The sequence below is a fragment of the Lepus europaeus genome, chromosome 3 (assembly GCF_033115175.1).
Source record: "Lepus europaeus isolate LE1 chromosome 3, mLepTim1.pri, whole genome shotgun sequence".
Taxonomy (NCBI): Eukaryota; Metazoa; Chordata; class Mammalia; order Lagomorpha; family Leporidae; genus Lepus; species Lepus europaeus.
In genome coordinates this window covers 42347878-42374194 of record NC_084829.1, presented here as the reverse complement: position 1 = coordinate 42374194, position 26317 = coordinate 42347878, and the positions used below count along the sequence as shown (strand labels likewise).

At 53.3% G+C, this 26317-nt stretch overlaps 1 protein-coding gene across 13 annotated transcripts in view; it reads left to right on the top strand.

The window, feature by feature from the left end:
* Nucleotides 1–26317, top strand: part of TRERF1 (transcriptional regulating factor 1) — a 225583-nt gene that overhangs the window by 167775 nt on the left and 31491 nt on the right. For 8 of the 13 annotated variants that reach the window (XM_062186120.1, XM_062186119.1, XM_062186117.1 and 5 more), the window contains 6 exons: nt 15654–17348; nt 18812–18858; nt 20444–20591; nt 21627–21932; nt 24985–25372; nt 26116–26182. In XM_062186120.1, coding sequence (XP_062042104.1) covers nt 15915–17348; nt 18812–18858; nt 20444–20591; nt 21627–21932; nt 24985–25372; nt 26116–26182 — 2390 coding nt within the window. In that variant the 5' untranslated portion in view covers nt 15654–15914. The remainder of the gene's footprint in view (nt 1–15653; nt 17349–18811; nt 18859–20443; nt 20592–21626; nt 21933–24984; nt 25373–26115; nt 26183–26317) is intronic. The other 5 variants (XM_062186123.1, XM_062186122.1, XM_062186127.1 and 2 more) reach the window with 3 other exon arrangements.

Genomic DNA, 26317 nt, shown 5'->3' with positions numbered 1-26317 from the left:
TCCAGCACACAAGTGTCCTTTTCAGTCTATTTAGTGGGCTAAATGTCTCACATTTTTATGCTTTTGGTTGTTGACTTCACTGCCTAAAATGGTCCCCAAGAGTAGTCTACAGTGCTGTCTAAGAACAAGAAGGCTGAGATGTGCCTTACAGAGAAAATACACGTATTCAGGAAGCTCCATGCAGATATGAGTTACAGTTCTGTTGGCCATGAGTTCAGTGTTAATGATTCAATGTACACTAAACCAGGTGTCTTCGAACAGAGCCAGGCAGACCAAGGTTATGTGTCCATCATTGTGACCAGGGGCTCACAGGAACCTAACCCTGGATTCCCCCTGGGAGCACTGGTGCAGGATTTACCAATTCTATATTCATGGGGACTTTGTGGAATATAACTGCCACGAATAACAAGGATCAGCTGTTTACATCCAGGTACACTACACGTCCATACATACATACTCTACTCTAACCGTTTTTATGCAAAAGATAACATATTATTCACATTGTTCTAGATCTTTATTTTTAAAGATTTTATTTATTTTATTTGAGAGGTAGAGTTACAGCCAGTGATAGGGAGAGACAGAGAGAGAGGTCTTCCTTCCATTGGTTCACTCCCCAATTGGCCACAATGGTCAGAGCTGGGCTGATCTGAAGCCAGGAGCCAGGGGCTAGGAGCTGCTTCTGGGTCTCGCGGGTGCAAGGGTCCAAGGACTTGGGCCTCTTGTACTGCTTTCCCAGGCCACAGCAGAGAGCTAGATTGGATGTGGAGCAGCCGAGACTAGAACCAGCGCCCATATGGGATGACCAGCGCTGTAGGCAGAGGATTAACCTACTGTGCCACGGCGCCAGCCCCTGTTCTGGATCTTTCTAAGTTAACCTTGGAGATATTTCCATATCAGTTCATAGAGAATTTCCTTGTTCATTCTGTTTTTAATACTTATTAATTTATTTATTTGAAGGGCAGAGCATCAGAGAGAGAAGGAAAGACAGAGAGAGCGAGAGACAGAGAGAGAGCGAGCTTCCATCTGCTGGTTCACTCCCCAGATGGTTGCAACAGCCAGGGCTGGCCCTGGCCAAAGCCAGGAGCCTGGAACTCCATCCAGGTCTCCCACATGAATGGCAGGGGCCACCCGTCTACTACTTTCTCATGCACATTATCAGGAAGCTAGATCACCAGTGGAGCGGCAGGGATTCGAACTGGTACTCCAGTATGGGATCCCTGGTGTCACAAGCAGCTGCATAGCCCACTGCACCAGGACACCAGCCCGTTCTCGTTCCTTTGAACAGCTGCATCATGTGTTCAATCCAGAATCCGCTTTAATCAGTCCCTCCTTGGTGGGCATTTGGGTTGTTTCCAGCCTTTGGCTATTCAAATGATACTATAGTGTATACGATTGTCTACAGATAGTGTGTGTATGTCACTTGTTGTGCGCTTATGCCTTGACCAACTTCCTGGAAAGGGAATTCTGACAGGAAGTTCAGCCTAGCCAGATTGACAGGTCAAAAGCCATCTACCTCTACTCCAGGGTGGGGAGCCTGAAGAAATCCACACAGAGGTCAATAGGGGGCGCAGTTGAGACCATTCAGCGCAGGGTCACTGGAAGGATGGCAGACAAAGGTGATGGATGCATTTCCCACCTTGTGAGTCTGTGGGAGAGGCGTTCGGGGTGCTTGGCACTGCGTGGCAGTGTTGGTGCCCAGCACCTTAGCCAATCTTAGTACCAATCTTCCTTCCCGTGTGCTCAACACTTCAAACATTTTTCTAGTTTGTATTTATTTATTTATTTGCATTTTATTTGAAAAGCAGACCGAGAGATCTTCCATTTACTGACTATACTCCCCCAAATGCCCACAACAGTCAGGGCTGGACTAGGTCAGAGCCAAGAGCCTAGAACTCAATCCAAGTCTCCCATGGAGGTATCAAGGACCCAAGTACTGGAGCCATTGCGTGCTGCCCCCAAAGGTCCACTTTACCAGGAAGCTGGATTGGAAGTGGAGTAGCTGGGACTCAAATCAGGCACTCTGATATGGGATGCCAGTATTCCAAGTGGCAGCTAAACTGCTGAACCAAATACCTAGCAGCATCTTAGACCAGCTCATGGACATAGCACTGGGTGCCTCCCCTGCTCTCCCCCTGCAGCCCACCCCTTTGGGGCTGGAGGGTGCCTGCGCTGGGTGCTGTTCGCAAGCATCCTAGGCAGAGCTCTGGATCAGATGGGTCCCTGGGAAGTGGCTTGGCTCCTTCACATCCTAGACTTTAGCCATGCACACAGGGTTATGTTTGACAGACTTGTTTGCTGCATTCCATGAACATTGAGTAAATCTGCTTGGGACCAAACTGTGCTCCAGGCCCCATGGAAAAGGGAAAGATACAAAAACAGAGAGGTGAAGACACAATTCTGTTTCTGTGGAAGTTTGAATCTAGTGTTGGTTGAGAGCTAGAGTGCCCACGGTTAGCAAGCTGGGCCAGTAGTGTTTGGATGAACAAAGCTGCATGTCTGAGCCTGTAGAACCATCGGCTTGGGCTTGGCCCTCACACTCACACCCTCCCCGCGGTCCCCAGGCTCCGGGGCCCTGTTTCTGTCTTCTCTGTCCAACTGCAGGGACCCCTGGTTGATGCAGCACTTCAGTCCTCGGCTCTCAGGATGCCAAAGGGAAGTAGTTGTGCAGGGAGTGAACCCAGAAAAGGCAGGCCGCCCTCTTCGTTCCCCAAGGCATCTCAGCAGCCATCTGGTAGACTAAAGCCAACCTTGGGATCCCACCCAGCCTCTACACCCAGAACCCCTAACAGCAGTAGGGACTTCTCACTTCTGGCTTGATTCTGTAACAGTGAGTTCTTTGAAGCATCCATTTTCATTTTTATTCTGTTTGTGTGGTTGTTTTTTTTTTTTTTTTTTTTTTTTTTTTTTGACAGGCAGAGTGGATAGTGAGAGAGAGAGAGACAGAGAGAAAGGTCTTCCTTTTGCCATTGGTTCACCCTACGGCCGGCGTGCTGTGCCGATCCAAAGCCAGGAGCCAGGTGCTTCCTCCTGGTCTCCCATGCGGGTGCAGGGCCCAAGGACCTGGGCCATCCTCCACAGCACTCTCAGGCCACAGCAGAGAGCTGGCCTGGAAGAGGGGCAACCGGGATAGAATCCGGCTCCCCGACCAGGACTAGAACCCGGTGTGCCGGCGCCGCAAGGCGGAGGATTAGCCTGTTAAGCCACGGTGCCAGCCTGTTTTCATTTTATTTGAAAGACAGAGATCTTCTATCTGCTGGTTCACTCTCCAAATGCCTGCAACAGCTGGGGCTGGGTGAAGCCAAAGTTAGGAGCCCGGAACTCAGGCTGGGTCTCCCGTGTGGGGGGCAGGGACCCAAGCAGTTGAGCCATCATCTGCTGCCTGCCAGGGTGCCCATTAACAGGAAGCTGGACCGGAAGCAGAGAAGCCCCAGCTGGAACCACACTCTAATGTGGGGTGTGGGCGTTTCAGGCGGCATGTTAACCACTGTGCCAAATGCCCACACCAAGCATTTGTTTCAAATTAAAATTGAAGCACGCAGTTTTTCTTAGTCATGACATGCTGTGATCTGCAACAAATTTAGAACAAGGCCCTCCTGACCCGCTCTTCCCAAAAGCCTCCCCAGACTTGCTCCTTCCAAGACATCGGCCCCATGCTGTCCCCTGGTCTCGTCACTCCTTGCTTTGCCCTCCATTAGCTTTGCAAGGTCCCTGAGAGCCTGCACAAGATGCCACCAGGGGCGAGGCTCCCCAGGGACCTTCCAGTGAGGAGCCCCTCCCTTGTGATTGGCAAGGCCGACCGCCTGCAGCCCAGGGAAGGACAGGAGACTTGTGCAAGGCAGCCAGGCAGCTGGGCCGCACCTCCAGGGCTGCAGGGCGTGGGCTCTCACACCGCCAAGGCGGGAAGCACAGGTTGGGCCCAGAGACACAGGCCCCGCAGGGGTCATGGCTGCTGGGAGGTGGGTGCGTGAGCAATGCTCACAGTCCGCCAGGGCCTCTGGGAGCAGGCCAGAACTGGATCCACAGGGGATTGGATGAGGGAACGACTCAGGAAGTGCTGCTGGGAGGGCCTGCAGCCCCAGACGCCAGAGGTCCCTCCGGTTTGTTTGTTGACTCCCAGAATTTCCCCAAAAGACCTTAGAACTCTGAGCCAGAAGCCCTGGGATTGCTTGTCCGAGCCCCCTTATCTTGTAAGCGGAGTCCAGGGCCGTGGCACTGCCCAGGATGTGGGTCTGTGTCGCTGCCGGTGTTTACAGAATGCCCCAGAGTGGCACTGATGTCATAGCCTGGGGTAGCCTGGGCCTTCCACCAGGGGCTTCCTGTCTGAATCGCAAGCAGCAGAGCCCGGGAGAGTGGTAACACCCCCACCCGAGGGCGCTAATGGGCAGTTAGTGCAGGAGGAGCATCGCCGACTTTGCCACCCTTGAGCTGGGAGCCGTTGTCCAGAAAGAAGCGCGTGGTTTTCCCCTGGATACCCACCCCTTCCCTGGGGTCCTGGGTGACCAGAGCATTTGGTTTTTGTACACTCCAATGTCTTTGAAGACTACAAACCAAAGCCAAGCTCACTGGCAGAGGCACTAGGGAACTGAACCCCTAACCCAGCAGCCTACCTGGACTTGTGTGGGACTGGTACTGTCCCAGGTGTGTGTGGCCAGAACGTAGTGACCCTGAGGCCATTCCCTTCCCTCTGGTGCCCTACAAAGGATGCCAGTCTGCGCACAGACCTGCTGGAGGCTCTTGGCAGCTGGGTGCCCGGGGATGTTGGCTGTGGCCTTGAGTAACAGGATCAGAGCTCTTAGGATCTTGTGTTTTCTTAGATTAATAATTCACTCTGGGGCTGCAGGTGGGGCCAAAGGGCCCAGGTCCCTCTGCCCCTTCCCCTCCATCTTCATCCTCCATGCTCCCCAGGGCTATGGTGGAGCAGCCAGAGGGAAGTCTCCTCCCACTCTCCCAGCCCTGCTCTGCCTTGCCTGGGATGGCTGCAGGGCTGGGGAATCTTTCTCTGGCTGTGGTCCCAAGTGCTGATGCAGAAGGCCCCGTGCCCCACATCCTGGGGGCAGAAGTGGAGGATGCTTTCTGCGGAAACTGGCCCAGACCCCTCCAGCTGGGTGCCCTGTCCAGGTTCCCCTTGAGCCCCCAACAGCAAGCGTCTGCCCCCTGCACCACCCGGGGCCCTGGCTGGAGCGTCCTGACCTTCCTGTGAGACCTGAGCTTCACACAGTGGCTCTCACCCTGCCAGGCTGGGGGAATCCCTTCCTTGAGAAATTCCCTGGGGTCTCTTGATAGCTCATCTGCAGACTATGGACTTAAGGACACAGGTTGGTGGGTTGCCATCTCCCAGAGGAGAGTCCTGGCCTGGAAGCTCCCCGGAGTGGGTGTGCAGGGGGTGGAACAGGGCGTTGATGTCCATGTCCCAGCCCTGAGGGCCCTGGCCCATGCAACTGGAAGCTTCTGGAAGTCCTGCCCTGCTCATCCCTCCTGGCGTACTACAGGTTGTGCCCAGAGACCTGGGCATGTGCAGTGTGGCTGAAACAGATGCTCCCCACGAGGAAGCCACCGGCATGTAGGTCTCTCAAGGAGGCCAAGTGCATGGATTGTTAGGGGGTCTTCCCAGCTGTCTCCCCTCTGCAGGCCTCTGGGCTGGGGCCTCAGTCAACCCCACCATTGCCAAGGAGCTGGGAGCTGGGGAGGTCAGCTGTAGGGTGGGAGGAACTCCCTAGGGAGCCAGGCCAGCAGCCGCCTCGGTCCTTGTCCGTGACATGCTCCTTCCTGCTCAGTGCCTGTTGCATCTCTCCCTTTGGTGTCCTAGATGCGGTTAGTTCGGGACCATCAACCATCACTGACCTGATCGGCACTGGGGCTGCACTGGGCCATGTCCCGCTCTGCCCTCCCAGAGATGCACGAAGTGCTCGGGCGCATGGGTCCCATCCGTTCCATGCCACTTCCCCCTCTGTGACTTCTGTCTGCCCTGGAAGGGGAGGTGGAGACCCAGATGGTCTCCACACTCTGCACATAGGTGCCCTGAGCAGGCCTCGGGTGTATGCAGACTATGGACTTAAATTAAGACAGTGCATCGCAGGCTCATAAAGGACAAGGCAGGTGTTTGCTTCGGTTATCTGTATATATAAAAACATGTTGAGGTCCAGAGAGGGCAAATGCCTTGCCCAGGGTCACACAGAGTCAGTGGAACCAAAGTTTGGGACTCCAGTGCCTCTCTAGCAGCACCACATGTAGTCGTGCTCATGTGCGGCTCTTCTCCAGGGTGGTTTGAAAAACGTGCCCAGGAATTTATCAAGAAGGCCCACTCAGATCATGGTTGCCTCCTCCTCCAGGAAGTCACCCAGCCTACTGCAGTGCCCACCCCTCTCCCAACACCCTTGGCCCCCACACCACTCCATTCCAGCTCTGGAGAGAGGTGAGTAGCATTGGGCAGCCACAAGAGGAGGCAATGGTAAAGTCCCTGGTAAAGAGCTGGAAATGACAGCAAGGACCAGGAACCTCTCCAGCAAAAGGTGCAGTAGCTCTCCTGTCTCTTCCCTGCCCCGGGCACCCAGGTAGGAAGCAGGGTCCTTGAGTTGGGCTTCCTGCTGATTCTCAGGACTTGCAGGAGCAACTGATATCTCGGGGTGAGGCTGAAGGTTGGAACAATAAATGTCCCTTGATGCCCAAAGGGAGCCTTGAAAATCTTCCCACTGCTGAGAGCCAGCACGCACCCCAGGCGGGGAGCAGCCAGGGCCAGGAAGGGACAAGAGTGAGCCCAGCACGACCTGGAGTTGGGGGGGGGGGGGTTTCAGGCACTAACCACCATCGCTGGCAAAGCGCATCCACAGTAATCGGGTTACTGGATTAGAGCAGACCCACCGGCTTTATTTAGAAGCTAATCAGAAAGCATTTAGAATGGCAGCGTTGCAAAGAAGGAGACTGCGAACCAAGAACCCGCATCTGAGAGCGCAGCCTGTGACTCCTGGTTCGCCTTGGGGGTCAGGGGGAGAGCTGGAGCCCAAAGACTCCCAGGAGGACCCAGCCAAGCCTCTGGACAAACCGGAGCATGAGGCGTCACGGAACTATAAGCCAAGCCATTTGTGGGGTAGTGTGTGTGCGGCCCTGGAGTGACAGGCCAGGGTTGGAGAAGGGAAAATCTCTCTGGTTTTTCTTCCTGCGGCCAGCAGTGGTGGTCTGGCAGGCACAGGGTGTTACCCCTTCTGAATTGTAAGCAAACAAGTCTATGGAAACCTCGGCCAAAGTCAACTTCCTCCCTGGCTGCCTCTCGAATTCAAAGGATGGCCCTTCCGACAGATATCCTCCTTACAGGCTGTGCCTGCCTCCTGCCGCCTCGGGGTCAGGGCTGGGGTGGGGGGTGGGGGGCAAGGCCTTTGATGCTGCAGAACAGAGCAACCATGGCTTGAGCCAAATCCAGCCTACACCTGTCCACGGACCGCCTGTGAGCTAGGATGGGCTTTTACGTTTTTAACTAGTTGGAGAAAAACCAAAAGACGAGCAATATTTCTTGACATAGGAAGATCGCTTGACATTCATGTTGCTGCATCCATGAACAAGGTTGTATTGCGACATACCTGCACCTGTTCATCCACAGATCTTCTCTCTCTCTTTTTTTTTTTTTTTTTTTTTGACAGGCAGAGTGGATAGTGAGAGAGAGACAGAGAGAAAGGTCTTCCTTTTTGCCGTTGGTTCACCCTCCAATGGCCGCTGCGGCCGGCGCATCGCGCTGATCCGAAGCCAGGAGCCAGGTGCTTCCTCCTGGTCTCCCATGCGGGTGCAGGGCCCAAGGACCTGGGCCATCCTCCACTGCACTCCCGGGCCACAGCAGAGAGCTGGCCTGGAAGAGGGGCAACCGGGAGAGAATCTGGCGCCCTAACCGGGACTAGAACCCGGTGTGCCGGCGCTGCAAGGCGGAGGATTAGCCTGTTAAGCCACGGCACTGGCCTCATCCACAGATCTTCTATGGCTATCTTCACACTGCAGCAGCAGAGCTGTAATAGTGACCGGATGGTCCCCTGTGCTGAAAATACCAGCCAGCCTGCCCTGGACAGGAAACGTGTTCCAAGTCCTGCGCTAGGAGGTGTCTGTAGAGCCTTGTATGAGCTACGTTTCACATGTCTGTCGCTCTGGCGCACTAGGCCCTTAACAGAAAATCAAGGGGTGGGCATTGTGGCATAGTGGCTAAGCTGCCGCTTGGGGCACCCATATCCTATACTGGAGTTCCTGGTTCAAGTCCTGGCTCCTTCACTTCCAATCCAGCTTTGTACTAATGTGCACCCTGGGAAGCAGCAAGTGATGGTTTCAGTTCTTGCATCCCTGCCACCCACATGGCCTGGCCCACCCCCAGCTATCGCGGCCATTTGGGGAGTGAACCAGCAATTGGAAGATCCTTCTAGCTGCTTCTCTCTTTCTCTCTCTCTTCCTCTCTGTCTGCCCCCCCCCCCCGTGGGTGTGTCATTCTGTCTTCTAAATGCATAAAATAAATTTAAAACTTCTAGAGAAAGAAAGCTGTCCCTTTTCCAGATCAGGTGTGGAGCCAGGGGAGACACACCATCTCGGGGTCAGGGCAGTCACAGGCTGCCTGGGATTGGGGGGCAGGGAGCAGGGGTGCACTTGGAGACCCACCTCGGTTCTGAGTGGGCATCTATTTGTTAAGCCCCCTTCGGAATCATGGAGTCCTGCTCTAAGGAAGGAATTGACCAGAGAAATGTAAATGTAGTAGCTGCTCTCATTCCTTCATGAATGAAAAAACTCCTGGTACTGCTTACCCACTAGGAAATTGTATACTGAGTAAAACAGTTCCCTTATTAGAAAAATAATAAACACTTCCATCTTGGGGTTGGTAATCTAACAATTCTGTGAGGCTGACTAATCTGCCGAGAAAAAAACAATTTCTAGGTTGTCGCCGTTATGTTTCAAACAGCCCTTCGGCCTCAGGGTCATGCTGCTGCTGTGTAGAGAGGTGTGTGCACACGTGTTCTTGTGAGACCCCAAGGCCTCTCCCTGAGGATGTGCTCAAGTGAGACCCCAGCTGGTTATCCCGGGAGGGGCGCTGGGTGGCCGGGCGGCAGTTGGGAGGAAAGCTTCTCACAGATACTGTGGTTTTTAACTTGTTATAATTTTGCACTTTGCTTTCAAGTGTTTACTTGGGATCATTTTCAAATCCTTTTTAACCTTTTGGATTTTGAGCCATGTGACTGTAGTACCTATTCAAAAAATACATAAAGGCAATGTAAAATAAACAGCGCGTGGCTCTGCCATGCCTGCCCTGCATTGTTGCAGGAAAGAGATTTTCCCTGTCTGGCAGTGAGCAAATGGTTCTTCAACACCTGCTGCAAGCCAGGCGCTGTTCTAGCCCAGAGGTCACGACCTTGGGCCTCCCTCCTTCATCTCTAGCGTGTGGAGATGGGGTGGCTTCCCAGGCAGCGGTCTTCTACTTGAACGTGTGTCAGACTCACCAGGAAGGCTTTTTAGAATCCCACCTCCTGGGCCCCCAACCTGGGGTCTAGGTGGGGCCCAAGAATTAGCCTTTGTAGCAAATTCCTAGGTGATATTGATACTGTAAACCCAGACACCCCACTTGGGGACCCTATCTAGGGCTCCATCTGGAGTTCTGTGCTTATAAATAGACTCCATTCCAGCTCGGGGGTTAGCAGCAAATAAAGAATGGATTCTTCTAGCTCAGAAGGCAAAGTCATCACTCTGCCCCACAGTTAGGGGAGACTTTAACAAAGCAAGCATGTTAGCCAGAGTTAAGTGATCTGGTTCCCTTCCGGCCACAGGACCCATGGTGGCAGGACCTGAGATCAGAGAGTGGTTTCAACAGTAATTCTCCCTGCGGGAGGTGACTCTGTTTTTGAGGAAGGTTGAGTAGAGGAGAGTAAGTCAGGTGGGGAAATCTGAAATTGCCAGGCTTACACCCACAGGATCGCACTGTTGGGCATCCTGTAAGGCCCACCTTGATTTAGCCCCACCTTACAAATCTAGCCTGACAAGAACGTCATGCCCCAGGATGGACCCTTGCACCTGACTCATTCACTGGTCCATGCATGGAATACCATCCCTGGTTCTCTCTACTTCCGGTTCCTGTTTGTCTGGGAGGACCAACATGAAATCTGGCTGTGCTCCACGAGAACTGAACATCTGATGGCCCTGTCCTGACTCTCTTTCTGCCTATCTCAACTCCAAGGGACACTTGATCATTGTTATCTCATTGTTTTGATCTAATGGATTTATTCATTCTACAAATGGTGTCCTTCCTGTAACAAACCTCGGGGGGCCTCCGATGCGCTGGGCATTAGAATTATTCCCATTATAACTCCTGATATTATGGGAATAGAAGTGTTGGTAAAAACAGATCTGACTCCTGTTTTGATAGATAAGGTCCAGTAATCAGATAAGCGCTTTGGTAGAAGTACACTTACAAACTGAGAGTGATCCAAAAGAGAGGTTGATGGCCTGAGAACGCAGGTAGAGAGGAACATGAGGTAGGCTTGGGGCTTGGTCGGGGCGGCTTTCTGAGAAGGTACAGTCCGAGCTGAGATCTAAAGGGCAGCGGATACTTAGCTGGATGAGTAGGAGGTGGGGAGGAAAAGAGCTCTCCAGATTGGGAGGGCAGCACGTGCAGAGGTCCTGGTGTAGGAGGCAGCATGGCAGACTGAAGGAAACAGCAGCCAGTTTGTGGGTGGTGATGTGGAGTTGCCATTGAAGATGGACGTGGTAACGTGGAGAGGGCAGCTGATCAGGAGCTGGAGTGGACACTGGGAGTCTGCAAAGAATGCGTGGTGGGTGAGGCCGCCAGGACAAGGGCTGTGTGAAGAAGGGAACGGGTGTCTCCTCCAGCTGGGTCATGAGCCCCTGAAGGGCCGAGCATTTGAAGGAAGGAGAGTCACTTCCAGGTGGCTGTGTAAAGGCTGGTTCTCTCATTCTCCCTCTCTCCATGCTGATAGGTGAGGTTTTTTGGTTTTTTGTTTTGTTTTGTTTTTTGGGGTTTTTTTTGTTTTGTTTTGTTTTGTTTTGTTTTGTTTTTTTTTTGACAGGCAGAGTGGACAGTGAGAGAGAGAGAGACAGAGAGAAAAGTCTTCCTTTTGCCATTGGTTCACCCTCCAATGGCCGCTGCAGCCGGTGCGCTGCAGCCTACGCATCGCACTGATCCGAAGCCAGGAGCCAGGTGCTTCCTCCTGGTCTCCCATGCGGGTGCAGGGCCCAAGGACCTGGGCCATCCTCCACTGCACTCCCGGGCTACAGCAGAGAGCTGGCCTGGAAGAGGGGCAACCAGGACAGAATCCGGCTCCCCGACTGGGACTAGAACCCAGGGTGCCAGCACCGCAGGCAGAGGATCAGCCTATTGAGCTGCGGCGCCGTTAGATAGGTCAGGTCTTAATGATGTCCACCTGGATGCAGGAAGCGCCTGCTAAGAATGCATGTGCATCTGACCTCAGAATCAGCCCTTAAGACTTCCTGGTCTGGCTGAAAAGCCCATGAGAGCACTTCAGGCACGGAAAGCCAAGACACTGTGGCAAAAAAAAATGTCCTATGTGAAGGATCTCTCTGAGAGAGACCCCAGAGGAAAGAAGGGGCCATCAAAGAAGGATGCGCTTTCCTCTGAAGGGAGGAGAGAACTTCCACTTTGCTTATGGCCTTGTCTAAATACTGATGGACTTTGTGGATTCAAAAGGCTTCTATAGCCTAGGCAACTCATGTCAAGAGCCTCAGGTAGTCACTAACGTGTTAATTGTTAAATTAACAACAGGAGTCACTGTGTACTTACTTCTCATGCAAGACCTCTGTCCTCCATGAGTTGTATTATGAGAGTTAACAGTAAAACTTGTTCTCAGTTTGTGTGTTTGTGTGTGTGTGCGCGCAAATTGTTGAAATCTTTACTAAGTATAGAATTGGTCTTCTGTGTATAAAGTTAATTGAAAATGAATCTTAATGGAGAATGGGACTGGGAAGGGGAGAGGGAGGAGGAAATGGGGTGGGAGTAGGGGTGGGAGGGCGCATATGGTGGGAAGAATCACTATATTTATGAAGTTGTACTTAGGAAATTTGTACTCATTAAATAAAAGGTTTCTTTGGGAAAAAATAAAGTTTGTAAATTAAAAAAAAAAAAAGAATGTACGTGTAACTGGTGCAGCTGGAGCTGGGCGTTGTCTCAGTATATGAAGCTTCCAGCCCAGTGGGTCTTAGCTGGACCTGACAGCCTGCATTTCTAACCAGCTTCCAGGCAGCAGGGACCCCCGTGTGAGCATCAAGGGGAATTAGGGGTCCCTGCTTCTGAAGCTCAGAACACTCCTGGCTCTGCTCAAGGCCTCCGGGGGCCATTTCCCGCTCACAGCATCGCTTCAAGTTCAGGGTCTGCTGCAGGTCTCTGGCCATCCTTTGCTTCCCCTCTCTGCTTCCCATCACCCATCGCACTTCATTTCCACCAGAACTTTTCCATATCTTTCTCTTGCGGTTCAGAAAGGGAATGAGACCAGCTCAGCTCGCTCCCCGATGGAGGGCGATGCCAGACTTTTCTGCTTTAAATCCTCCCTGAAGGAATTTGGCAAAACTCTTTGCCCCTCACCCGATTTTGAGTTTACATCTCCTTTTTTTTAATCACACATTTGCAGAAGATGCTGTTTCCAGGATATTGTAAACATTGATATTTTTAAGTAAAACGATGACATCACTGTTTTAAATTTATCCAGTGGAATCTAAACACCATCGCCATTTGATACCCACCATCATCCATGTTACAAAATGCACAAATGCGCTCTGCTCTAATAGTCAGTGCTCTTTTTCTCTCCCTGAAATTTTATTTCCATTTCACGTCCCCAGCAGAATTTTACCCTAATGTAATATATATAGTATATTTGTATGCTTAAAACTTTGATTTGTTTCCCTACCATATTTCTCTATAACAACTTTATACAGAGTTGGAATTTTTTAATTTCCTGAAACCATAAGCTCTAAGTATTACCATTTTTCTTCTAGTTTGAGTTATCATTACAATTATTAATAGGACATAATTGATCAAAGCAACATAAACATCTTACTAATTTGGATAATTAACAAACATAAAAGGTAAAATTATATTGAAATTGTAGCTCTTAATGAGGTGGAAGTGCTAGATGGCTTTTTAAGGTATGCTTTTTTATTGGTGTATAGCAATATTTATTGTTGTATGTATGTATATTTATTGCTGTATGTATGTATATTTATTGGTATATGTATGACCAGCTCATAATGTAAGACCTGGGGCATCACAGAGTAGGCACATCTCTGCACTTATGACCAGGCCAGAAATGAAATGGAGCTGGAGCTGGGCTATTTTTTCCATTTGCTTTTGTATCCATGTAAGAATATTGTTTCCTGGGTCAGCATTGATTGCATGTATATAGGTGGAGGCACGAAAACCCTCATTGATGTGAACCAGTAGACAGGAACACACATTCTGTTACAGGAGGGTCACTCTATTCTTTGACCTGCTTCTGGGTTATATGCCAAAAGTCACATAGTGTGCTACCACTAAAAGTTGTTATTTTAATTATTTCTGATAGGATTTTCTAATTGAAAAAAAAAAAAAAAAGATGGAAACCCCCACCTCCTCAAGGTTCACTGCTCTTGCCTTCTTAGTCTGTTCAGTGTCACCTTGTGTGCTGGCGGGCAGTGGCAGGAGAGGGGAGGGAGAAGGGAAAAGGAGTGTTCTCTCTAGGCAGGACACCCTGTTGAGTTGGGGGTGGGGGGTGGGCTTTGTTTTTGTAAAGGAGGAGGGTGATTATGAAACAGCAGGTGTAAGAGAACAACTTGCACCTCGCTCACTCATCAGTTCTAGAAGTTTCTTTAGAAGTTGAGGATCTGGGAGCTCAAATCCCCTCTAAAATTGTGGGTGCCTGTGCAGTGCCCAGGAAGTCCTTATGTGCGCTCAGGGGTTCACACCCCAGTTTGTAGTCCACTGAAGAACCTGAGTGGACTTAAACCTCACCAGACCAACCTCCCCAGGTTGCCTGGTCCATGTTTCTTTTTTTTTTTTTTTTAATTTTTTTTATTTGATAGAGTTAGACAATGAGAGAGAGAGACAAAGAGAAAAGTCTTCTTTCCATTGGTTCACCCCCGCAAATGGCCACTACGGCCGGAGCTATGCCAATCTGAAGCCAGGAACCAGGTGCTTCCTCCTAGTCTCCCACGCAGGTGAGGGGGCCCAAGAACCTAGGCTATCCTCCACTGCCTTCCCGGGCCACAGCAGAGAGCTGGACTGGAAGAGGAGCAACCGGGACTAGAACCAGGTGCCCATATGGGATGCCGGTGCTGCAGGCAGAGGACTAACCAAGTGAGCCACGGCGCCAGCCCCTGGTTCATGTTTCTAACATAGGGAATCCAATTGGCCCTCGCTACTTTTTTATACCAGATCAAGTCATAAGTTTCTGGCCAACTAGTCACCTCTGGATACAGATGTTTCCCTGAGCACAGGCCACAGGAGGCTGGTGACCATGTTGTCCTGACAAGCAAACCAACATAGATGAGGGTACTTTCAAAAGTTCAAGGAAGGGACCGGCACTGTGGTGTAGCGGGTAGAGCTGCCACCTGCGATGCCAGCATCCTATATGGGCGCCGGTTCAAGTCACAGCTTCTCTATTTCCAATCTAGCTCTCTGCTGTGGCTTGGGAAAGCAGTAGAAGATGGCCCAAGTGCTTGGGCCCCTGCACCCATGTGGGAGACCGGGAGGAGGCTCCTGGCTCCTGGCTTTGGATCGGCGCAGCTCCAGCCATTGCAGCCATCTGGGGAGTGAGCCGGCAGATAGAGGACCTCTCTCTCTGCCTCTGCCTGTCTAACTCTGCCTTTCAAATAAATCAATAAATTTTTTTAAAAAGTTCAAAGAAATTTGGGATTAAAAGGTAAGTTTGTTGTGGTATAAAATAGTTTAAATCCATGCATACTTGGGGGTCTTTAAACAGCTCATGGAAATATGTATTATGAAAAAATTATGCACGGATTTCAAAAATTCTTGCACCCAAATAAGCTTATCTTTTCATTCCATTTGTCCATGAATGTTTCGTTGAAGTACCCCTACTACGTTGAAGTATTCTTTCTCGAAACCTCCCATTCTGTGCATCTGGAAATGAGCTCATCGTCTCTGAATTCCCTTGTCTCTTTATTTTTGCCCTTTTTTTCCTGACCACATACAGCTCTTTCTGCTTGGCAACATAATGCTGCATGCGGTTCATCACCTTGTTCTGAGCGCTCCTTGGGAGTGGACCCCACAGCCTCATCACCTCCCGGCTCTGTGCCTGTCCCTGAGTAGGTGTCTAGTAATCTTCTGTGGAACTGATGGCATCCATCAGGGCGCGTCTCACACTTCTTTGTCTCCCTGGAGGCACTAGGATGATGCTGGGCTTTCCCTAACAGGGTTCTAGAAGAACAGATGAGTTAATCAATGAGCAAAACCACGAATTAACAAATCAATGAGCTAATGAGCCCTTGAACAAAGACTTGAGAGTAAGAGAGTTCAAGCTATGCAGAATTGCTATCAAGTGGGTGGACTGAGTGACACTGGGTCTTTCTAAGCAGCTCTCCTGTTTAGTATGTATCTGTAACTGGTGTTGGTAGATATAATCGCTGGTTCCACAACATCCAGGTCGCTCATCTCCTGTCTTTTGTGTCTTGGCTTGCAGGTGTGAGCGGTGTCTCCTCACCACGGCGGTGTTTGGTCCGTACCCCAGCCCCGGTGAGGATGTCAGCCCACCCCCCGCTCTGCACGTGAGTGGGACAAGCCAGCAGGATCCCCTGGCTCCAGCCCCGTTCGCAAACATGACAGCTGTGGAGTAGTGCGGACACGTGCTCTCAGCTTCTCAGGGTTTCAGTCCTTTCGGGTTTGTTTCATTTACCTTTTTATATGGTTTTGTGGCTGGACAGTCACAAGCGAGGCCAGCACCATGGAGGATCAACAAGTGTACAAGACCAACCACGTGGGCCACGGTGGTGAGAATCTCTTCTACCAACAGCCTCCGCTTGGTGTCCCCGGCGGGCTGAACCACAACTATGGGAATTCAGTCACGGGGGGCGGACTGGATGCCCCTCAGGCCTCGCCCATCTCCCCCCACTTTCCTCAAGATGCACGCGACGGTCTGGGTCTGCCTGTGGGCTCCAAAAACCTTGGCCAAATGGATACCTCGAGGCAGGGAGCGTGGGGAGGCCACGCAGGGCCTGGAAACCACGTCCAGCTCCGTGGCAACCTGGCCAACTCAAATATGATGTGGGGGGCACCGGCCCAGGCTGAGCCCACCGACAGCTACCAATATACCTACTCCCAGGCCAGCGAGATCCGGACGCAGAAGCTCACCAGCGGTGTCTTGCACAAGCTGGACTCGTTCACCCAGGTGTTTGCCAACCAAAACCTGCGGATTCAGGTCAACAATATGGCCCAGGTGCTGCACACCCAGTCGGCAGTGATGGACGGAGCCCCCGACAGCGCCCTCCGCCAGCTGCTCTCTCAGAAGCCCATGGAGCCCCCGGCCCCGGCTATACCTTCCCGCTACCAACAGGTGCCCCAGCAGCCTCACCCTGGTTTCGCTGGCGGGCTGTCCAAGCCAGCGCTTCAGGTCGGGCAGCACCCTAGCCCAGGGCACCTGTATTATGACTACCAGCAGCCACTGGCCCAGATGCCGGTCCAGGGAGGGCAGCCGCTGCAGGCCCCGCAGATGCTGTCGCAGCACGTGCCGCAGATGCAGCAGCACCAGTATTACTCTCAGCAGCAGCAGCAGCCGCCAGCTGGCCAGCAGCGGCTCTCCATGCAGGAGATACAGCAGCAGCAACAGATTCGCCCCCCGCAGCCGCCGCCGCCGCCGCCATCGCAGCCGCAGCAACAGCTCCAGCTCCAGCAGCGGCAGGGTTCAATGCAGATACCTCAGTATTACCAGCCCCAGCCCATGATGCCACACTTGCAAGAGCAGCAGCAGCAACAGGTGCACCTGCAGCCTCCTTATCACAGGGACCCTCACCAGTACACCCCAGAGCAGGCGCACGCTGTCCAGCTCATTCAGCTGGGCTCCATGCCCCAGTACTACTACCAGGAGCCCCAGCAGCCCTACAGCCACCCCCTCTACCAACAGAGCCACCTGCCCCAGCACCAGCCACGGGAAGACAGTCAGCTGAAGACTTTCTCTAGCGACAGGCAGGCCCAGGCCATGCTGAGCTCCCACGGGGACCTGGGACCTCCTGACACAGGACTGGGAGACCCAGCGAGCTCCGACGTGACCCGGGTCGGCAGTGCCCTCCCCCATCGACCGCTCCTGTCGCCCAGCGGGATGCACCTCAACAGCATGGGGCCGCAGCATCAGCAGCTGTCTCCCAGTGCCGTGTGGCCCCAGGTATTCTCACAGTGCAAGTTTGCCACCATAGCTCAGTGTGCTGCAGGGCTGGGCCAGGCCGGGCCGGGCTGGGCTGGGCCAAGGTTGTGCAGTGGCCGATCCTCGTTGCAGCCCCTTCTACCCTTTGGGTCTTTATTCATCTCCCAAACACTAACCTACCATGCCAGGTGCTATGTTAGATACTTGGAGTCCAAAGTCAATTTGGATTCCCTCCTTTGCCTGTGGAGCTTTTAATCTCACATAAGGAGATGGCCAAAGTATAGCATCATGGCCGAGATGGTTCATGTAATGGTCAAGACCTTGAGTCGGGTGCCAGGGGATCAGGCAGTGGGGGTGTGTCACCCTCCTACACCCAGATCAGGGTATTCCCATTACATTGGTCCCCCATTATGGCACATTTCTCAAAGTAGATTGCATAGAAGTCCCACAAAACCTTTCATGGCTATTGATGTGGAAACGGCGGTCTCCAGATAAATATATTTGGGATTTCTTTATGTGAAAGGCCTCTCAGGGCCATTTGTATGCCCGTGTTTTGTGAATCTCACATGTTACATGTGCTTGCAGAGGGGAAAATGTTAGCTGCCCAAAGAATCCAGGCTGGTAAAATGAACAAGCAAAATGGTCTGATGTAAGACAATAGGGAGTAGTGGAGACTGTAGTAGACCACAGAGCAGAGGCCTCATCCAATGACATTCTCATTCAGGAGTTTTAATTAGAGGCTAGCCAAACAAAACATGTCTGCAGGCCAGATTCAGCCTGGAGGCCGTGGTCATTAACCATTGGTTAGTACCTGACCACACAAGAGGCTCCTGGGTGCCAGACACTGTTCATGCTTTGGCCTGTTCCAAGGCCTACACTTACGGGACAACAGGGTCTAGGGAGGAAGTGACCCCAAATAGTAACTGGCTGGGTGGACAGGGCCCTGATGGAGGTTGGAGGGTAGAGGTGAACTTCCCTCTTGACCTCATTTTTTCTGGGGCTCTGACCCAGTGGCGACGGAGAGCCTTTGTGAATATAAGAATGACATGCCATGGCCAAGGCTTTTTAAGAAGAGAATCACGTGGCACGGCCAAGGCTTTTCTAAAAGAAAGAATTCCAGTAGGAATGCTCCTGCCCTGATGCTGGCTGCCCCGGCTCTCCTCTCTGTGTCTCCTGTGGGAAGGGAACCTCTCTGTGTGCAGATTGCGTGCCCTGGGAGGACAAGAAGGAATGAGGCGGGGGCGCATCCAGGCGTGTGGTTGGCAGCACCTCCCGGAAGAGGGCAGTGGGTCCCGAGTTAGGGAGCAGTTAAGGGAACCAAGTCAGGTGCAGAAGAACAAAGACGCGAGCAGACAGGGACCAGGTCAGGGAGAGGTGGGGGGCGGGAAGACACCCCCCCCCAGCTGCTCCAGAACTCCTCCCTTCAGAAACACATCTGTTTTTCTTTCTTCTTTCTTTCGATGTCCTGTTTGGCTCCCAATTAGGTGCACCTCTCTGACGGGCGAGCCCAGCCAGGGTCCCCTGAGTCAAGGTAGGATTTGTGGAGGCTTCTTGCTATTTGGGGAGACTGGGAGGTGTTCCTGGGTTGTATCTCATGATTCATCTCTAAATTCAAAGTCAGTCTCTCACAGAAGTCTAAAGGGATATTAATGGTAGTTGTTGGGTTTGAATGCTTACTGTGTGTTAGGCAGCACCTGGGGGCAAGACACACGCATCCCGTTTGAGGGCTGGCATTGTGGCACAGCAGGTTAACCCATGGCCTCCAGTGCCAGCATCCCATAGGGGTGCCAGTTCAAGTCCTGGCTGCTCCACTTCTAATCCAGCTCCCTGCTAATGTGCCTGCGAAAGCAATGGCAGGTGACCCAAGTGCTTGGGCCCCTGCACCCATGTGGGAGACCCGGAAGAAGCTCCTGGCTCCTGGCTTTGACCTGGACAAGCCCCGGTAATTGTGGCCATTTAGGGAGTGAACTAGTGGATGGAAGATCGATTTCTCTCCCTCTTTCTCTCCCTCCTCTCTGTGTACCTCTGCCTGTCAAATAAATAGATCTGAAAACAAAACAAAAACAGACACACACAGCCCGTCTGGGGCTACCTGGATTCAGTGCCCAGCTCCTGCTGTGATTCCACTTCTTGCTAATGCACACCCTGAGAGACAGGGGATGATGGGTGGCTCCAGGGACTGTGTTCCTGCCACCGTCCGTGGGGGAGGCAGATTGAGTGGCTGGCTTGTGATGTCAGCCTGGCCAAGACCTGGCCATTGCAGGCATTTTAGAAATGAACCAGCAGATGGAAGCATTCTCTGACTCACTCTGTCTCCACCTCTCAAAATAAATAAATAAAAATTTTAAAACATAAAAAAAAAACTTATTTTGGTGCAAAGACTTTCAGAATCCATGGGTAGTGTTTTGTTTTTGTTTTTGTTTTGGTAATACACATGTCCCGTGAACTTTTTGAAGACCCCTCTTTTATTATGTGTAGTAAAAGAACCCAGTGAGAGTGACTGGTTACCATATGAATGTAAATAGTGAGCTATTATTATTATTATTATTATTACCTTTTTACAAATGAGAAAACTGAAGCAGGGAGAGCTTAAGGCTCCCCATCAAGTAAGTAGCCACGGTGGGTTTGTCCAGGTGCTGCCCCCCCCCCGTCCGTCCACGTAGTGTGGCCTAGTGGAGTGCCTACTGTGTGCCCAGCCTAGTGCTAGGCTTTGGGAATGCAGCATGAATAGTACAGGCCTGCTTCCTCCTTCATGGGCCTGGCAATGGCAGCTTCAGCCAGAACCTGCTCACTAAGGCCAGTGTCCCAAGGGAAGGCTCCTGGGAGGGTGACCCCAGAAGGGAACTAAACCATGGTGGGCAGAAAGCCCAGGGCCTGCAGGCCTGGAGTAAGAAGGATGTTTTGTTCCATTCTTGTGTGACGATAACGAAGTCCTTTCCCACTCTGAGCCTCAGTTTTTTCAGCTGTAAATTGGGCTTCATTCTCGGAAGGGTAATAGGATGAGAGCGCATTGGGTGAATAAGAAGGGTTCCTGGGGGTCCCAGGTCTTGTGGTGAATTGCTCTTCCTGCTTCCTCAACATGTGTGTCTTCTCCCTTTGGCCCTCCCCGTGAGCAGTGGCCAAGCCAAAGGAGTATTTGGGGAGCAGTTTGATGCCAAGAACAAGCTGTGCCCCATCTGCCTAAAGGAGTTCAAGAGCCTGCCCGCCCTGAATGGACACATGCGGTCCCACGGGGGAATGAGGGCCTCCCCCAGCCTCAAACAGGTGAGCCGCCGCCAGGCATCCACAGGTGCTTCCCGGGCCGTGTGCTGCTTGCTTCGCTTTGCTGCCGTGAGACAGTGATGTGAGCCCCGTGTGGGTCCCTGGGGACCCAGTGCTCCGGACAGGAACGCCTAAGCTTCGACCCTGGGAGCCAGCCAGGGCAATTCGCCCCCCACTTACCTGGCTTTTAAGGACAAGGGTCAAAAACAGATGTTCCAGAAATCCTTCTGGGGGATTCTTGCATCTCTGCCTCCCGGAGAGGAGGGGACAGCAAAGGGAAGCAGGTGGGTGCAGGAGTGGTTCTCTTCTGCTGCCTGACACGCCCAAGACCAGGGCCACCGGGGCCTTCCAGGTCAGTACGCAGTGGCCAAGGAGAGCTAAGGTAACCATCAGGCTCTCAGCCAGAATTTTCCGTCCACTAGTACAGTGGTGTTTGGCTCTAGCATCCAAAGATCCTGAACTACTCCCTGGATTATCTAGGTAGTAAACTATTCATGAGCTGCAGAGTTCAATTAAAATTCAAAGAATGTTCTCAGAAGTCTTTGAATATTGTTCATCTTAATTTAAATTTATGGGATTCACTCTGTGTTCACCAAAAATTTTCTACTACCCACATCACTCCATCTCCTGACCATGCTAGATAAAAGAACTTGGTCTTAACTTTTTTTAAAGTAACATGGTTTGCGTTTTCAGTGTGGTTTTTTAACCTAAATAAAATGTAAGATGGACGGCCTGTTCCCATTTGTCAGATGAGTAAACCGAGGCCCAAAGAATTAAAAGCTCCTAGAAAAAGATCACTTTTTAACTAATTACAAGTCCATGTCCTTTTCTTGAAAAGCAGTGACAGCCACCAAAAACTCTTTTGAATATTGTGCTATACACATGGTCCATGATCAAGACTGCTTAAATGTAGAGTGCATGGCCCTGTCTCCCGCCAGCTGGCATCACTCAGGCCCAGGAAGAGCAAAGTGTGTCGTCCCCCCCCCCCTTGTGAGAGCTGCTGCCAGCCAAGGATCAAAGCCTTTATTGTCTGTGTAGGAGGAAGGAGAGAAGGCCCCGCCGCCTCCGCCCCAGCCGCCACTGCCGCCTCCGCCTCCGCCCGCGCCGCCGCAGCTCCCTCCCGAGGCCGAAAGCCTCACACCCATGGTCATGCCCGTGTCTGTCCCTGTCAAGCTTCTCGCGCCCAAGCCCAGCTGCCAGGGCTTCACCAACAGCGTCGCCTCCGCCCCCTCCGCCAGAGACCAGCCGGCCAGCTCCGTGTCCGACGACGAGATGCCCACGCTCGTGAGGATGACCCTCTCTCCCCCACACTCACCCCCAGGGGCTGCCCCCCACGCACCTGCCGTGAGTTGCTGCTCTGCCCCCCCTTGCCTGGGCTGGGACATCCCTTTGCTTTCCTGGAGATGGGGTCGGCTCATGGCCTGAGCCTCTCCCGGCCCAGCCCCCTCGTCCACACTGGTGGCCGCCATTAAACACCTGTCACTCTTCCGGGCTAACAGCCTGGCTTAGATTTGGAGACGCCTGAAGGTGTCTACAGAGGTGATGATTCAGCGGGCAATCACTAAGGCAGCCAGACTGCCTGTTAACTATGGAAGTGTTTCTGCCCCAGATAGTACAGAGCTGTGGCCCAGGGCCCCGGCCCCTCCCCTAAATCTCCAAACCTCCCCAGATCTACCCAAATCCAGCAACCAAACAGGTAGCCCCTGGGACAGGGGCATCCAGGCAGTAGCCCTGCCATGCATTCTGATGCCCAGCCTCACCAGCCGCTTAATGTTCTCAACATGCACCTGCTTAAATCCCTATAAGGAACTAACTCATGAACATTCCCCAAGTAGTTTCACAGCCAGCCAGCCAGCCACCCCCAGTCTCAGGAAAGCAAAGAGATTTGTGTCTCTCACTTGCTATTAAGTTCTTCTGTCTCTCTAATTCTCAGTGCTCACCCAAGCAGCCGAACTCCGCTCAGGGGCAGAGCCTTCCCCTGCAACCTCCCCAAGGGATCCAGGACCTACATGGTTGGCTTTATCAGACCCGCGCCCCCTCCCCCTCCAAGTTGCCGGTTGAATCCTATCTGTCCTTTGAGGATAGGTGGCTGCTGGGCTATCAGGAGGCAGTGGGGTAGGGTTGGGCCAGGGAAGGGGTAGGGAGGGTAGTTCAGAGCCTAGCAAAGTCCAGAAAGAACCTTTATGGTTCTGTATGTGGCATTGGGGTCTCAGGACAGGAACCTGATGGAGAACCCAACGATTCCCATAAGCTGGTAGGACTTGGGAGCCAGCAATAGGCAGAGAGGCACTGACACTTCCAGACTCCCTCTTTGCCTGGGGAGGGTGCTGATTTGGTGGCAGAGATCCTTTGTACCCTTGGAGAACTGTTAATCAGGGGTTCCTACAGCACCCACCTACCCACCCATTCTAGACAGCGATGAGAGAGGAGGAGAAACCCATGCCCTGCACAGGGCTGATGGGAACACAGGGAATCCAGAGGGTCCCTGACTTTACGATGCTTGAGTTCCAGTGTTTCTACTTACGATGGTGCACAAGCAGTTCAGTAGAAGCCGCGCCTCACAGTCTGAAGTGAGGTCTTTCCCTGGCCTGTGACAGCTTCCCGTGATGTCGGGTGGCAGCCTCGGCTCCCAGCTCCCAGCAAGCTACACACTCGTGTGTGCTGTGTCGCTGAGCTCTGACGCTTGGCAGGTCAGGGGCGCTCCGTTTGTTTCTGACTGAGGGTATTTTCAACCGCAGATGGCTTTAAGGGGACACAGCCACGTCGTGAGTGGAAGAGCTTCCGTGCCTGGGGAGCTGATGAGGCAGTGGGAGCACCAGGGCATTGGTGGGAGTTTGCTCAAGGATTGCTGAGCAGGGTTCTGAAGGAAGGGATGAGCTCAGCTTAGTGGAACGGTGGGGGAGACCCAGCAGGGAGGGGATTGGCTGAAGTGGCGGCATGTAGGTGGGGCTAAGTCCAGATGAGCAAAGTCCTGGCACTCAAATATCTGGGAAGGAGCCTTGAGTTCCAATCCCGACTCTGCTGCTAGCCCCCTGGGAGGGAGCAGCTGAGACCCAGTTTTCTCCCCTGACCTTGAAGGGGGTGGGCTCTGAAGTGTTGTCACCCTGCCCTGTGGGCTAGGGCTTGCCCCCCTTCCCAGGAGTCTGACTAGCTTGGTGGGCTGCAGGTGCACCTGTGGTATTCTGGGTGCTCAGAGTCCTACCTGGAGAACTTAGAGCTGCAGTCACAAGACAGGAGGGTACAGGAGAGGGAGCCCCAAGGGGACCTGTGGCCCCGGGGCAGAAGTCCAGGTCCCAGGGTGAGCTCTGCCTCTACCTAGAGAACCTCCACAGTTACGGGGAACAGGGTGTCAGGTTTCAGGATTGCTCCCCTCCCCCCATTGTCCTCAGCCTCAGGCACCAAGGAGCCCTCTGGTGGAAAGAGGAGACAGGCTGGCCTGCTCTGGCCTGAGGAGAGCTGCCTGGGGGCGAGGTCAAGTTCAGAACCTCGGTCCTGGCTCAGGGAGTCTGAGGCAGCTCGGCCCCCTCCTCCCAGCCTCAGCTCCCTGCTTTCCTGAGCTCCCCTGCTGGAGGCCAAAAAGCTGAGGGAGAAGCAGGAAGTGCTGAAGGAGAGCCGAGGGCCTGCCGGGCCAGGTCACATGGTCTGCCGGCAGCTGGTCATGTGACCTTGTCCAGCCCGTCCCATCACTCCTTGCTGCCTCTCCCTCAGGAGCCTCCCTGGGCACAGGGATCCCAGGAAGCCTGGCTGTGACTGGCCACTGGCCTGCAGGGCCTGGGAGGGCACCACAGCCTGATCTGGCCCTCTTCACAGGTACCCCCTCTCCCAACCCCAAGGCCCTTCCAGCCACACCCAGCTCTCCACAGGAGCCCAGCGGGTCTGTGTGGCGCCCGCATGCCAGCTTCCTCTGCACAGACATGTTTACTTAGTAGTACACATGTATCCAGGAGGCAGGTCTCCCCAACGTGCTGCTGCCGCCCCCGCGAGCTAACGCCGCCCAGCTGACAGGAAGTCGGGCTGCGAGCTGCAGCCCGGGGTGCTGAGGCAGGAGGCGGCCAGGTCCATGGGATGGGAAGCAACAGGAAACCGGCCCTGAAGCGCCTAGCAGGCCCCAGGGCGGGTCGCCCCCTCCTCCTGCGCCCCAGCCTCCCCGAGTAACTGCTCTGAGCTTGCAGGTTCCCGCTTCTCGCCCACCCGCTAGTCCTGCCACCCCCAGCTCCCTCCAGACAGGAGGGGTGACTTCCAAAGCGGATCCGCCACAGCTCGCTTTGCCTGAAGTGGATGTCGCCCGGTGGGCTGGGAGGGGCCGGGCGGAAGCCCCCTTCCCCGCCGTGCCTGTGGAGATGGCCCCCCTGGGCCGGAGCCTACGGTTCCAATCGCATCCTCCCTCCCGTTTCAGGAAGTCCCCAGGAAGCTGCAGTCGGGAGCGCCCAAGGCTGAGGAGCCCCCCAAGACCGTGCAGGAGAAGAAGAAGTTCCGGCACCGGCCGGAGCCCCTCTTCATCCCGCCGCCGCCCTCCTACAACCCGAGCCCCGCCTCCTACTCTGGCGCCACCTTGTACCAGAGCCAGCTGCGCTCCCCGCGCGTCCTCGGCGACCACCTGCTCCTCGACCCCGCACACGAGCTGCCCCCTTACACGCCGCCGCCCATGCTGAGCCCGGTGCGCCAAGGCTCGGGGCTCTTCAGCAACGTCCTCATCTCTGGCCACGGCCACGGCCCCGGCGCCCACCCCCAGCTGCCCCTCACGCCCCTGACACCCACGCCGCGGGTGCTGCTGTGTCGCTCGAGTGAGTGGGCCGAGGATGCCTCCTCACAGGTGTCGTGTGCGTGGGGTGGCGGGGTCCCCCGTGTCTATGCTGGACGCTCCCCAGGAGGCCTGCCTGTCTTTTATCTCTGTGCCAGCGCTGTGCTGCGTGCTAAAAAAAAATAATAATAATACTTAGAATGAGGTAGAGGAGGGTAGTGGAAAACATTCACGGGGAAAAATGGGATTCAAAGATAAATTGATTTGGGGACCAAGCGGTGTCGGAAACCGTGCCTAGCGGTTCACCAAACGAATTTTCCATGAATTTTTTGAAGACCCCTGTAGTCCTCTCCAGGGAGTCACAGTGTGAGGAGACAAATGTATCAGGTGATCACTACAGCCCCTCTGGGATGAGGCATGATCGAATAAGATACAATAGCTATCCCAAGTGGATGGACAAATAGGACTTCTTACCAAACACGAGATCAAGCCTTGGTGTTGTGTAGCATGCTTTACAAAAAAATGAAGCACACAGAGGCCTATGCCAAGATCTCTTTCTGGAGCCAGAGGGGTTGTGTGGAAAGCACACAGCAGATCAGTGTGGGAGCAGGGGGACTGGCTTCTCCCCCTCCTGCCCACCCGAGGCCATTTAGCACCAGGCTCCCTGTGGTCCCTGGAGCCTATGGGTTGGGGAGGAGAGGAGCGCTATTGGGACTGGTTAGGTAACTGTGCCTGTGCCTTAGTCTCTTCCTTGTTGACCAGTGACCTCTGGTTTTTGTATTTCAGACAGCATTGATGGCAGCAATGTGACAGTCACCCCAGGGCCTGGAGAGCAGACGGTGGATGTTGAACCGTAAGGAAACATCAGTTATTCTCTAGAACAGAAAAAGAATCCAGAGCTTGGAGAAGTGTCGTTAGTCCTCCAGTGGCCAGAATGGCCATTGAGAGAGAGAGAGCCGTTGTACAAACTGTAGAATCATGATACCAT